The sequence below is a fragment of the Zonotrichia albicollis genome, chromosome 17, assembly GCF_047830755.1.
Source record: "Zonotrichia albicollis isolate bZonAlb1 chromosome 17, bZonAlb1.hap1, whole genome shotgun sequence".
Taxonomy (NCBI): domain Eukaryota; kingdom Metazoa; phylum Chordata; class Aves; order Passeriformes; family Passerellidae; genus Zonotrichia; species Zonotrichia albicollis.
The window spans coordinates 10148647-10162837 of NC_133835.1; the positions used below are offsets into that span (position 1 = coordinate 10148647).

The 14191-nt window shown below is 42.4% G+C and overlaps 1 protein-coding gene across 1 annotated transcript; it reads right to left on the reverse strand.

Annotated features, from left to right (window-relative positions):
- Positions 1 to 345: 345 nt before the first annotated feature.
- BIRC7 (baculoviral IAP repeat containing 7) lies at positions 346 to 13828 on the reverse strand. Its single transcript, XM_005489087.4, has 7 exons — positions 13578 to 13828; positions 6007 to 6529; positions 4923 to 5022; positions 4257 to 4338; positions 4122 to 4167; positions 2112 to 2177; positions 346 to 1623 (listed from the first exon to the last, which is right to left on the reverse strand). The coding sequence occupies exons 2-7, from the start codon at positions 6518 to 6520 to the stop codon at positions 1424 to 1426; spliced, it is 1008 nt and encodes a 335-aa protein (XP_005489144.2). The 5' UTR covers positions 6521 to 6529; positions 13578 to 13828; the 3' UTR covers positions 346 to 1423.
- Positions 13829 to 14191: the final 363 nt, after the last annotated feature.

The window sequence follows — 14191 nt, forward strand, 5'->3', positions numbered from 1 at the left end:
TATTTTGCATTTGCAGTTTCATGTATTAGATCCTTATTCTCCTTCATCCTTATCCCTTCTTTTGCAGTTTAAGAGAATTTTAAGGAGCCAAATTCTCCCCATGAGGGTGCTGAGGCCCTGGCACAGGGTGCACAGAGCAGCTGTGGCTGCCCCATCCCTGGAAGTGTCCAGGGCCAGCTTGGACAGGGCTTGCAGCAACCTGGGACAGTGGAAGGTGTCCCTGCCCATGGCAGGAGATGGAATGAGATGAGTTTTAAAGTCCCTTCCAACCAAACCATTCTAAGGCTCTATGACCCACATGCTGTCTGGTAAATTCCAATTGGGACTGATGGATGGTAGAAGAGCTGCTTTTCTTACTCATGCTCACGTAGCACTGAAGGACAGATGCTGTTTACGACCTGATGTCACTCCAACATCTTCGGACACCACCACACCCCTCCCACAGTAGGGAATTGTACTCAAATCAGGTACTCAAACCTTTAAGTTAAATAAAGGAAAAATTTTATTCCATGAAAAAGAACAGTTTATTTTTAAAAACTTATTTCCTTTCCCTTCACTTAACAAGGCATAGCATGGATGAAACTTACTCTTTTTGGCTACATGATAGAGTATTCCATTTTAAATAAGAATCACCACTTTAGCCAGCAAAGATATTTTCTAAAAAGGTATATTCCCAGAGTTTCCTACCAGGATAATACCCAAGAGCCAGGGAAGAGCTCCATAAGAAGCTTCCAGACCATCCAGTGACCCTGAGCACAGAGCCTTCCACCAGGGGAGGTCAGCTGAGAGCAGAGAGCCTGGAGAGTTAGACCAGACTGTTCCACTTAGCTATGCAAATTTGAGTATTACTGAAACGTTTCATCAGTTGTTGAAAATTCAACAAAAAGAGGAGAAAAAAGAAAGACAGCAAAAAGGGGAGAAAAGGGTAGATTGTCCCTCCCCCACAACACATTGTTGTTGAGTATTCTAGTCCCAATGGAATGCATTTTGTACAAAAAATACTCCCATTTTCAATCAAACTTCCTGACGGAATCCCTAAGAGAATAATCTCTAGACAAATGCTAAGTGAGTGAGAAAAAACCAGAGTCTGCTGAAAACAGTCTTGGATTTCAACACAGAGCAAAGATTCACTTGAGAACACAAAAATGTGGAGAGGGAGAATCTCCGTCAATAAAAGCCTCATTTTGGAGGGCAAAAGAACCCAGCAGAGTTCTCCTGGAGCAGCCCTAAATCAAGAGGAGATCAAACCAGCAGTTCTTCCTACAAACACTGTGTATGGGAGACACATTCAGTGAGTTTTTACACTTATGCCAAGCCACCCTACAAATAAGATTGCTCCAGCAAATTATTTACTTATTTTATCCTTCTCCTGAGTTACCAATGAGTTGTATGGACTTATCTTTCCCCCTGGGTGCAGCATGGCTCAGGACATGAAGGCTCTCACACTGCCCCGGATGGCAGCTCTGCAGATGGGACACAGCCTCAGGTTGAGGGCACATGCTTCACAGGCTACCAGGTGGCCACAGGGAACAAACACAACAGACACATCTCTGTCCATGCACACTTTGCACATCCTCTCCTCCTGCAGGCGCCGGAGCTGTTCTTCTGTGCTCAGCTGAGACTCTACCAAAAAACACAACAAAAAAACCAAACCTGTGAGTGTTTTGTCACAGCTCCAGAGTGCCAGTTGTGACAGCTTAGGAAGTCACACTGCAACTTGACCATTGTTCTGTTCAGAGACTGTGAAGATGGCAAAAGTACCTCTCAGGCAAGTTTCATTTAAGCTGAAGAACTACAGCTATTGTAGACTGGTTTATCTACACAAGGCTCAGCTTATCTACACTCACTGGACTGAGCAGGGACACAGATCAACAGCATTTACTGTGCTACATAAATTATCCCCATAAAGTGGATTTTTTGGTAACAGCTCCTTCACAGGGGCACTCCAACCCCTGAAGAAGGGTTCCTGTGCTCAGGTACTACTCAAACTAGCACACAGTCCTCTTCAAAATTTAAAAAATGAGTTAGCATAATGACTACTGATACTGTTATTCTAGAACTCCTCCCAGTCATGCTTAAGCTCAATTCCCCACACTGCCAGCCCAGAGCACCTGATTCCTTTTGCTGTACAGAGCGTATTTCTTGTCTTGATGTTCCAGTCTCTCTCTGAACAGCACCTGTAGAACCAGAAAAGAAAATGGTATTCAATGCTCCCTCCTTTATCTCTCTCCTGACAGTGCTGTGTGAAAAGAAGAAATAACCTGGACCTCAGAAGCATTTGGTTAATTTCTTATCTCAGCCTGACATGGCTGATGTTCTCTGTGGTGCTTCAGCAGCTGTTTAAGTTCACCTCCTTGCCCAGGCCTGTCTGTCCACATCACATTCTCTCCTCAAAGGTGGTTTATATATCACATCAGCTGGCCATTCCAGCTCCTGTGCTACTATTTAATCAAAATTTCAGTTTTGTGGAATTTTTTCCGTGTTAGCTACAGAAATGGCAGACCATGCTGTGGAGGCAGGAGCTTTGGAATCTTCAACTTAGCAAACAGACTTCACAAAAGAGGTAACACAAGACAGAAGTTAAGGAAAAGATATATTATCTAGACAAGAACTATAGCTATTTCTAAAGAGGTTATTGGTTCCAATTTTAAATAGGCTTGGAGTGATTATCCATCCCAGGAGCTTTGCTTCAGACAACTGCCTCTGCCTGGGTCAGCTGTGAATTTGTGCACGAGCCTGCACATCATGGAGTGCCACTTTCTGCAGGTCTGAGTGAAGCAAGAAACACCAAGGAAACCCAGCACAGCCAGATAGAGCCACTGACATCCCAGCAACCACAGCTCCTCCAAGTTTCTTTAACTCTGAACCTCATTGCTCAGGCTCCAAAGGAAAGGCAGGCTTGGGGGCATTATCCCTCTTAATTCCAGCAGACCCTCAGGACACTCCCAGCAGCGCTCCAGGTGCAGAGAGGAAGAGGTGAAACACCCAGGTGTGAGTCAGGCCTACCTCTCCTCCCTCCTGCACTGCTGCTGGCCCCCCAGCCTGCCTGCAGCAGGTCTGAAATCAGCTCAGACTCAGACTGGTAGAAAGTCCCAGTCAGCACAAATTTATTCTCTACCAGGTTTGCCACCCAGCTGGGGTCAAAGCCCATCTGCAGGACATTCTGCACTATGAGACTCTGATCCTCAGAAGGATGAGCCAGCAATTCCCAGTTCCTCAGAGCATCTGTAAAGCAGTGAACAGGTACTTTACCAAAAAGGCAGAGCTTTGGGCAAAAAAAGCCATTCATTGAAGGTGTTCTACATGAAATGGCATTAATATACCCTAGAACACTCCTCAAGCTATCCCCTTTAGCTAGATTAACTTCCACATTTATATTCTACTTCAAATCATTCACAAGGAAGGTAATCAAAGACATTTTTATAAAAGCCCAGACACTTATTTTGGATGGTTTATTTCACTTTATCAGTGAACAGTCTCCTGTGTTTGGCATCAGTCCAGAATCCTTATCTCTGTTTTCACATCCCAGAACAGAAGCCTCAGAACTGCTTTCATGAGCATCAAGTGGAACATCCCAATTGAAGCCTCTCCTACCTCAACCATTCATCAGTAGCAACAGAAGAAGGAAATTCAGCTGGCAGTCTCTTCAAAGGCTCAAGTCTTGCTTGAGCTTATGGGAGCCAAACTTCACCTACTTACATTTCTGGGAGCGACTGATAAATGGGATAAATCCCAGCAACAACATTTTCATGAACATCTAGACCCTTTACTGTTCTCTGGTTTCTTATCAAGCATGTTTAAAGTGTTGTAGTGAAGGGCTTTACAGACATCCACAGCAAGAGCATCAAAAGCCAAAGGTAAGTTAGGGAAGCACTCAAAATTCACATGATTATCCAGACTAGATAAGTATTTCTGGCCTTTGACTAAGAGACCTCGCAAGAACAAGTAATTTTGTTTCTTGAGCTAGAAACCACTTCCTAAAACCAAAGTGAAACAGCTTCTAGAATATCAAAACCTCTCACAAGCACCATGTCTACAGAGGGCAGAGCATTCAAGGTGGGCTGGTGGAACTCAGATTACACCATGTTCACCAGAAGATAAAACACCATGGAATTACTGACCTTGGGAGGGAGAGGAGTCTTGCTCAGTCTGGTCCCAGGAATGTCTCTGAAAATGATACAAAAAGAGAAGCATGTATTCAAGACTCTCCCATCTACCAAACCTAATCCACTACACACAAAATGTTCATGACTCACAGGAGCCAGCAGGGTGCCAGAAAAAGTTCCCTGAATGCTGTTAACAAATTCTCTCCCCTTTGAGTGCAGTAAAAATTCACACCTAGGAGGAGAAAAGTTGAAATACATTAGTACAGGCTCCCCCAAGTGAAAGCAGCAATTTGAAATTTAGAAGGGTGTTTTGGGCAATGAGCAAACCTCTATGTGTCCATTAAAGACAGGGTATCAGGTGTTCACCACCTCTTGCACAAAGGCTGACAGTAAGGGGATCATGATCCCTCCCTCCCCCTTAATTCAATCTTCATTTTGGCCCAAGAGGAGCTCAGTTGTAACATGCTTTAGAGCAGACCACAGGAACTGTGATGAGAGAGCAGTTCACAGGAAAGAAACAAGAACTGCTGCAGAAAACCAAGGCTTACAGTATATTTCGTCTTGTACCTCAGAGTAGGAGTAATAAAAGCTCTTCTTTGATGCCAAAGAAAGTTATTTTAATTGAACTCTCAGATGGTGAACTCTAGGTCAAATTAGAGAATCTCAGGTCTGAACTGCGCCATTCCACCTGAGCTTGAGCATTTTACTTTGCTTTTAAGGTGAGAGGATATAAACATTCCTGTCCTGTGAAAGAAAGTATCAATGTGAAATGCATGATCTATTTTTGGGGGTATTTGTTAAGCAAGACTGACTTACTCTGGGTACCATTTGGCATGTTCCCTCCAAGGATCATCTCCCAAGGACCAGCTCCTCACACCTCCATCACAGTAAAAACACCTCACTACATCTCCTCGTCCTGAAAGGGAGAGCAAGAGATTATTTGGCACCTGAGACACCACATGCCCTACACTAACCCTGGGTGAGACTCAGCACAAAACACAGGCTGATGGACACATGGCAATTTACTAACACAGTGCACATTGTACAGGAGCAGGAACTCAGGCTGAGCTCCCAGAGCTGGCTGAGATGATTCCAGAAGGGGATCACAAGCTCACAGGCAGCATCCATGGGAGCAGCTACGCTCCCATGCACAACCCCCCCAGCCAATCCCCCTGCCTGCCTTTGGAGCAGAGCTGTGATTAGTTACACCCGTGAACACACTTTGCTCACTAACCACAATCTGCCATAGTGCAAATATTTCCTCTGACTGGTTAATTCAGAGAGGAGTACGTCTTCAAACCTGTTACCTAACCAGCAAAGCATTCTCAAAAGGAAATAATAATATTATATTGATACTCACATGCATGTGATTACAATAAATATTGCCAATTTTCCTCAACAAAAAAAGTATCTGATTTTTGTATTTCAAATTAAGAGTCCTTAGAGGAACAAGCCACAGCCTGAAGGGCTGACTCCATACAGCTGTCACTCAGGTTTGGAGTTTTGAGAAGAGGCTTCAGTGCAAGACAGAGCCTACCCAAAACATGACCCAACAAGCAAGCTCCTCAAGTCCTTTTAAAAAATGCAAGGAATAAATATACTCAATGGACCTTAAAGCACAGACTTTTCTGTTTGTAAAACATCACCTTTCTGTTTAAAACACATCACTTTTTCCTCTCCTGCTGGCAAGGAAGTATTTACTAGTGGACCCCCAGTACCCAAACAGAAATTAAGTGTTGAAATGAATTCTGCACAAGCAGCAAGAGAAACAGCACAGGCAGAAGGAAGGATGTGGTTTTTAACTACAATACACGTGCACACAGGTATTTGTAAAAGCAACAGTGAAACTTTCAAAAGTTAACTCAAATAAGAGTTAAGAACATTTCCCCAGAGTACCTACCTGTGTAAAAGAACCCTGCTCTAGCCAGTTGCTCTGGATGAATGCTGGAATTCTGCGGCCAGTTCTCAAATGTAGACAGTCTCATCTCCTCTGTCACCATCTCAGGGTACTCTGGCTCGTTGGGCATGGCTGTCTCCTCACTGACAATCCCCTGCAAGACACTCAGGAACTGCCCATCCACAGTGTCAAAGATCTCCTGCAGGGACAGTGTCTCCTGGTTCCCAGCATTCTCCCCACGGATGTATTTACAGGAAGGGAAGAAATGCATGTGCTCTATGAGGGGGCAATCCCCAGGTCTCCAGTCCTTCAGCACACCACCACAGCAGAAACACTGCACTTCATCCCCAGGGCCCACGTAGAAAAATCCAGCATCCACCAGGTCCTGGGCAGACACAGGGGCAGTGCGGGGCCACTGCTGGAAGGTCCTGAGCCTGTTAGCCACGCTCCTCATGCTGGAATTGAAGAGCCTGCAGCGAGCAGCCCTGGGCTCCTCTGCTGGTGCTGCATCCCCCATGGCCGTGCTCTGCAAGAGAGGACGGGAGAGCCCAGGGCAGTCAGCTGCATTCCCAGCCCGTGCTATTATTCCCCATTCCAGAAAGCTCCTGCTCACAACAAAGCCCAGCTTGTTTGGGAATGGCAGCCCAGTCACAGATCTGGTGTTTCTGTGCTTTGCTGTTGGAGTTTTGCTGAGCCTTCAATTGATGTCTGGTGGGAAGAGTCCAGAGTTTTCCAAGGCTCTCTGCCAATTTACAGGAGAGATGGAACAGAGAGGGGAGGGCAAAAAAACTGTACTGCCTCCCAAGCTGAACCTTTGGCAAGATAAATCCCCAGCCATTTTGCTAACCCCTTAAACTAGCATGAAACAGGCTCTGCTTTTTATTCCCTAAACCAGGCATGTCATGACAAAACAGAGAACAGCCACACCCAAACAAATAATGTCTCCATCTCCTATTTACCACACAAAACATCACATTTCTCATGTTTTTATTGTCATGATTATTAAGCAATGATTATCTAGAAAGAGCTCTATAAAAGACAATTTTTCCAAGCCTATAATAATTAGGTACAGTTTCTATGAGGTGGCGTACTTAAATCAAGGATTTTCTAGTTTTTGTCATATTCTGCCTGCGCTACTTCCATGCAAGAGGAAGGAGGAAATTAAAGGAGTTACCAAGTGCTTGATTCTCCAAGCTCTCACCTTGCTTAAGGTAACAGCCCTTCCCTGGGTGATTAAACTGAACTGCAGCTCAGCCACTGCTTCCAACAATTCCCCTGTGGCTGGCAAAGACACTTTCAAAAGGCCCTACAGTGACACAACTGAGGACCAGGAACAATCTAATTCCTTTGGAGAGAAGTCGCTACACAATGTGATTAAGTGAAAGGTGCAATCAATCCCCTTTTTTTAAAATTAAGAACCCTCCAAATCCCTTCCCCACCAAACTCAATAGGTGAGTTCAACTCAAGGAAGTGCAACTTCCTATTTACTGGTTATCAGGGCTAAGCATTATTAGAGCACAAACCAAAAGACATCACACAGGAAATGAAAATATAAATACTCACTGTTAAAAGGTATAATTTTTTGAGGCTAGTACAGCACATTAAAATAACATAACTACAGCAGTGCACAGTAAAATACAAACAAGTGGAGACCACAGATACAGCATCTACTCTGCAGCAAACATCACAGAGACTCTGAGGAGGATTAAAAAAACACTCAGGCCAGAAGCATCTCTGAAGAACTGTTTCTCTTAATTAAGGGCTGCAGCACATTTAGGGAGGAAAAAAACCTTACAGGTCATTTTAGTCACAAAACTCACAGCTATCCTCCATAGGTATTACATATTTAGTGAGATTTTAAAAGCAAAATCAAATTTAATCAACCACATGCCTCTCATAATAAAAGATAGCAAGGAAGAGAAAGCTCATCAGCAACCAGAAACCCCTTCTATAATTACAGGGACAGAAACCAGGGCTGGAAGAAAAGGCTCTAAAAGTCTCTTTCAGAAACTGTGTTTTATTTGATACAATAAAGAAGCTTCTCAAGAACTGTATCACTGGTATATGGAGAAGTCCATAGAGAAACAAGCTCAGAGGCCATCAGTCACTGATGCCCAGCAGAATCTGCAAGCCAAGCAGCCTGAGGAGAGGCAGATTGTTTGCCTTCACAGCAGATTTTGCTCCCAGAACACAAAAGCTTGTTCATCAGGCACAGCTCCTTAACAAAGGAAAAGCTGTAACTCTTAAGCTACAACAAATTTTGGGTTGCACAGAGATGATGGCAAGGTTATCTTAGCCTTCCTTCACCTAGAAAGCCCTTGAGAGCAACTTCACAGATTTTGCTTTGTGTCTTCACAAAGAAAATTGCTTCTTCCACAAAAGGCTTTTTTTAATACAAGGCACAATGCAGGAGAACAAGTATATTTATGTTTTGCTTATTAAGAAGCCCATTATGGTTTACCTGCACATTCATATACTGTGCAGAAGATTCATTAGCTCTGCTAATGAGACTCCCCAAACCAAATAAAAATTTAAAACAGCTATAACACCACTAAAAACCAATATTCTACCACAACCCACTACTTATATAGGAATACAAAGCCAAAACATCATTATAGCTCACACCAACAATTAGCACAATAAAAGATTCCTTAAAAAACCCCAACTTTACCTGAAACATACTAACTAAACCCCAGAAAGCTTCCATAATTTAAAACTCTCTCAGCATCACAAGCCTCACACAAAAATCTTCTCTCCTCAGATGGCTCCCCCAAAGCAGAAAACTGCTGAGGAGTAAGTAAGCCCACCTGCCTCAGAGGCCAATTATATAATCCTTACTTGCCCCCAATTGGTTGGGATGGGCTGAAGCTCTCTATTGGCTAATGAGCCCAAATCTCATCTTTATAAAATGGAGTCACAAGGCAAAGGTATAAAGTCAAGCTCAACTTTTCTCCAGAAATTACCAGATCTTGTTAAAACCTAGTCCAGTGCCAGGTGTGATATCCTGACTCCCATGATATAATGGCTGTCACATCCCTATTTTGCTGTGACTGTCTTAACAGTATTTCTGTATCTTGTTTTCACATGTTTTGCACCTTAAGTTTCTTAATAAAATGTACTGTAAAATTAGCAGATAAATAGCAACAGGAGCTTTCTCCAGACAGCTTGGACAGATTGCATTGCCTTTACTTTAGGAATCAAGTTTTTTTTCTGCAATTGCATCTTCACAGCTTGAAATCTTCCTATTCCTTTGCCTTCCTGTGGCCACAATTCCACAAAATGGAGGATTTTAATGACAATTTTGAAAGGTGCAATTACTTGAAAATGTGTTTTCCTTTACCACTGCCTGAGAAGATGCATAAAGCTACTTCTAAACTCTTGACAAAATATCAGTTCACCATATAAACATAAGAACATAGGTGATTTGTGTTTCTCAGAAATTATAAATTAACATTTTTCTTTTGATAAAAAGACTGAGTCCTTTTTCTTTACAGGCAAGCCCATACAATCATCCATTAAAAAGAAGTGTTGGGTTTTTTGCTAATTAAATACTTGCTAATGAAAGCCCCTGAGCAGCAGAGGGCAGTGCTTTTATATGACATTTACAGAATGCTGTAACAAGAGAATGTGCTGGGGAGGTGATTCTATTCTCTTTAGTGAAATTCTCTGTAATAAAATACATATAAAGATAATTGCACATTATCTTCTACTCTGTGGATCCTATCCTTTCTAAGTCTATGCTGATTTTTGAAGAATGCATCCTAAAAATCCACGGGATAGAGTTAATAAAATCCCTCCTGCAGAGGCTGTAAATTAATGAGTGATTGATAATTCTGAATTTTACAAACAATAACCTCATCTTCTACTGCTTATAACCACCTAGCTTCTCAAAGATGTGCACAATTCCACCTGTTTTAGGGGAAGCCCCAGCCTAAATGTTAAAGAGGGAAAAGCTGTATAAATCTCAGAGGAGCTCAAAAGCAGCTTCTAAGTTAATTGACAACATTGGTTTGTTTCTGGAAGTAGTTATTTGGTTTGAGTTTTTTTCCTTGTATACATAACATTCTTCCATCATAAAAACTTCAGGACAGGTCTAAGATTGATTATCTGTGGTTTTGAGGGGAACATTTCACCAACAGAGGAGAGCTGAGGAGGACCAGCGAGATGACTGTAGCAGAAGAAGATGAAATGACTCCAAGTGTGGTGCTGAGAGCAAGTAAAAACAAGTCACCATGTATAAACGATAGGGTTTTATTTTAGCACATTAAAATTTGGAAAGCAAATAACTTATTCAGTAATCTGTTGTATGCAACTTATACTGATCTTTTTTAGCAAGTCATACATTTTCAGTTTCTTTTCAGAGCATTAAGACGTCCTACTGAACTTCTGAATGCTTCTTAAAATGAGGAGTGTCATGAGCTAATGATAAACAAATGTGGGACTCAGTAAACATCAATCAGGAGTCCAGGGCAGATCAGTGATAATGATCAACACTGCCATCACTAGACAGTGATTGGAAACACTTGATGAAGAAAGTAATATAAACATAATTAACCAAAAATCTGGTTGCTATTATCAACCTGATTTGCAAGGAAAACAATCAATAAATACAAGGGGCAGAATATATCTGGAGACAGCATAATGAAGAGCTTGAAAGCACTGAAGTGACTGGAGCCCCTGGAAAAACTCCAGCAGAATTCAGCATCCCCACCCTGGAGGTGCTACACAGCTGTAAGGGGCTGGAGCTGTTCTGAGTGGCTTAGCTTGGGGTAGACCATTGTGCTTTCATCAATAAATTAGGAGTTTACTGAGGAAAGAAGCTTTTATAACAGGAGGGAAAAAAAGTATCAGTTGGCATTGGTGAAGAAATGAAGAGGTTGGAACACAAAAGGAGACACCATAGCTTGTCACTGCAACTGATGTATAAAGGGACTGGGTATCAAGAAAATTTATGGCATAGTTCCCAATCCCACTTGCTCAAATGTTAGTGACTATTCAGATGTGGATCCATTTTCCAGAATAAACCATTCAGAGTCTGTGATGTAATTGCTTTGCAGCCCGATGCAGAGTAGACAAAATCCTTATACTTGAAGCCCTAGACACAGATGACTGCTGCTGTTCCTCCATTTAGGGCCTCTCTTTTCCTCTTCTGGCTGCCTCTTTTTTGTGTGTTGTCCTCTCCCTTCCTTTCCCTGAAGGGGCTGCTGGTCTGCTCCTGCAGAGCTGCTCTCAGGGGAGCTCCTGCCACAGGAACACCCAGGAGGAGCCCATCTGCTCAGCTGCCTCCAGGGCATCCCTGAGGGACCAAAGCACTCTGCTGGTGCTGGCACTCAGCTCCACAGCATCCCTAAAGCAAATCCACTGCGGACAGGACAGGATCCAACTCAGTGAATAGTGACAAAGCACACTGAAAAGTGACTGGTCAGCCCTGGGACAAGCACAGAGCTATTTCCTCAGGGCAGGGCAAAGCTCAGAAGCCTCACTTTGCTGTTTCATGCAGCTCAAGTTTTTATTTTCCCATAACAAGTTCTGCCATACATCTACAGCGATCTTCTCTGCCTATCAACAGCTTCCTTGCTGCCCTTTGCTCAGTGGACTTTTAATGATAACGTGGACTATTAATAATAATAATAAATGGTTTATTTCTTCTCACATTAACAATCTTTCATTCGGGAAGCCTGGAAAATATTTCTATGAAGTAAATCATAGAATTTACTTCCAACCCAAACCAGAATGGTTTGGGTTGGAAGGGACCTTAAAGTTCATCTCATTGCAACCCCTGCCATGGGCAGGGACACCTTCCACTGTCCCAGGTTGCTCCAAGCGCCATCCAACCTGGCCTTGGGCACTTCCAGGGATGAGACAGCCACAGCTTCTCTGGGCACCCTGTGCCAGGGCCCCAGCACCATCTAAGAACTTCATCCCAATATCAAACCTAAACCTCTCCTCTTTTAGTTTAAAGCCATTCTCCCTTATCCTATCACTGCCTGCTCTTGTGGAAAGTACACATCCTATACATAGAGACTGCTGGAACTAACACAGGTGAATAACAAACACCTGTTTTGTGATTTCCTAGGGATTCAAATCTTTTCATCTCCTGCCCTAATTCTTTTCCCTGGCCCCCACTGCTGTGGCATTTGATTGCCTCAAAACTTTAGGTATTGTAATAGTTAGGAATAGCTAAATGTAGCTTGCAACGTGATTCATGAAAGTGCTTTAAATCAAACCCTATTAATATCCCAGCCCACAGAACAGAACACAGTACATATGAAAAGGAAAATCTGCAAAGCACAGCAGATACTCAAAAAATCAGCAGAGGAACTGGCCTTAAAAATCTAAAAAACTTCATGGTTTCAGTGTCCAGCCTATTATAAAAAATATTTCTGTTATTGAAGAGTGGGTTGACCACTGTTCACTTCTTTTTCAAAGGAAAGTGTTTGTAGAAAATAGCTTCTCTTTTATTTTTCTAAATGTCTTTTGGAGCTGAAAAATGTGAGTTTCTTTTTCAAGGATTATTTTTTCTCTTTATTCAGTTTTCTAGCCCTTCTTGCCCTTGCCAGTCAACCCAATAATCAAGAGAAAAAAAAAAAAAGAAATTCAGAACAACCCCAAACCCCATCCATTATTTGCTGTCTTCTTTTGTTTCCCCTAAGATTCTGAATACTTGAAAAAAATCTGTAAAAATTCACTGCTGCTGCAAATTGAATGAACTATTTTCAGTTTTCAGCAGATCAACAATCCAGTGATCCAAAGAGCATGCAGAGTGCTTAGAGGCCTGAGCAGCAGCACAGGGATTGAGAATACAAATTAAAATTTGAGGAGGAAAACTGTAGGGCTAAGTACATTCCCACAATAAGTATGAAAAATATAAATTATATTCCCTTGCTGTTTTCCTTTCTAAGTAGCACCTGGTAGGTTCCACAAAGATGAATTGCATCTCTTCCTCTCCCTCTGACTGGCTTTGACCTTTTCCCAATTCCTTCTGGTTCTGACATGGAGGAGCCTCACATTTGGGCTCTATTTCTTTTACCTGCTCCAAGACAGGAGGTACAGGAACAGAAGACCTGGAGCCTCATGTAAACTGAGCGGCATTGCAACTCCAAATTATTCACATATAAAACTAACAGCTCCTCAGAAGAGATTCTTATCCACTTGTGGCCACAGCTCCACCATTCAGCCATTAAATTACCTGTAAAGAAGGATTTGTCAGGCATTGTTGTGATTCTAATGGAGCTTGTCCTACTTTATAATTGGCAGAAAATCAGCCATCAAGAATCACAGAACATCTGATTTTCCAATTAAATCCTGCTATAGTTTGGACTGTGTTTTTATTGCAGAGAATGTGCCTGGCTCACTGAATATTGCTTGGGCAACAGGCAGAATGATCTATTCTTGAGCTATTCACACTACAATCATCTGCTTTTCTCCATGCAAATTGGCTTGGAATGAGTTTATTTTGTCCCTGTATCAATAATCAATAGCAAGACTGAAAGACGAGGAAGAAAAACAACCTGAAGTCACTGCAAAGATTTGAAGGGAAAAATGCACAACAAAGTAAGCAGAGACAGACTGACCTTACAGTTTCATGGAAACCCCAGAGACCAGCAAGAAGGAGTAGCCAAGGATGAAGATCAAGAGACAGGGGAGAATGCCTGTGCTCAGTCATTGCTCTGCTGAGCTCCTCGTCACAGCTTTCCAAGGAATTTGTCTTGCAGGGAACAGCATGTGTGATGCTGATGTCAGATGGGATCTGTTCACAGGCCACACTCCTTGCATATGATTTCCCTCCTCATGTTTTCACAAACAATGTGTCAGTGACATGAGAAACAGGAGAGGAGAACAGATACAATTTCTCTGACTGTCTGCTTTAATTTTTCACCCTAAAATGACGGAAGTGAATGCTGGATCCTTGGTTTGGGAACATTCCACAGGGTGTAGGGGGCAGGAGGGAGATTATTCCATTATGGTAATATTTGATTTTCCTCCATGCTCATAACAGAGAGGGCTGCATAAAATTCCTGTAAAACCTGAATTAAACACAAATAATAAAAACACCAACAAAAATATGCTGCAGCTTACACACGAACTCTAGTGAGATTTCAGTGTTAGCAAAGGAAGAAAAAGATAAGTACAACTTTTTCTTAAACTAGAAGAACAAATTTCATTCAACTTTCATTCAAGACAGAAC

Coding starts and splice junctions, on each gene's coding strand:
- BIRC7 (XM_005489087.4), bottom strand. CDS start 6,520: ATGGGGGATGCAGCACCAGCAGAGGAGCCCAGGGCTGCTCGCTGCAGG. Junction 4,339..4,922: donor CATGCCAAATGGTACCCAGA/GTAAGTCAGTCT, acceptor TTCTCCTCCTAG/GTGTGAATTTTTACTGCACT. Junction 1,624..2,111: donor TGTACAGCAAAAGGAATCAG/GTGCTCTGGGCT, acceptor GTTTTTTGGTAG/AGTCTCAGCTGAGCACAGAA.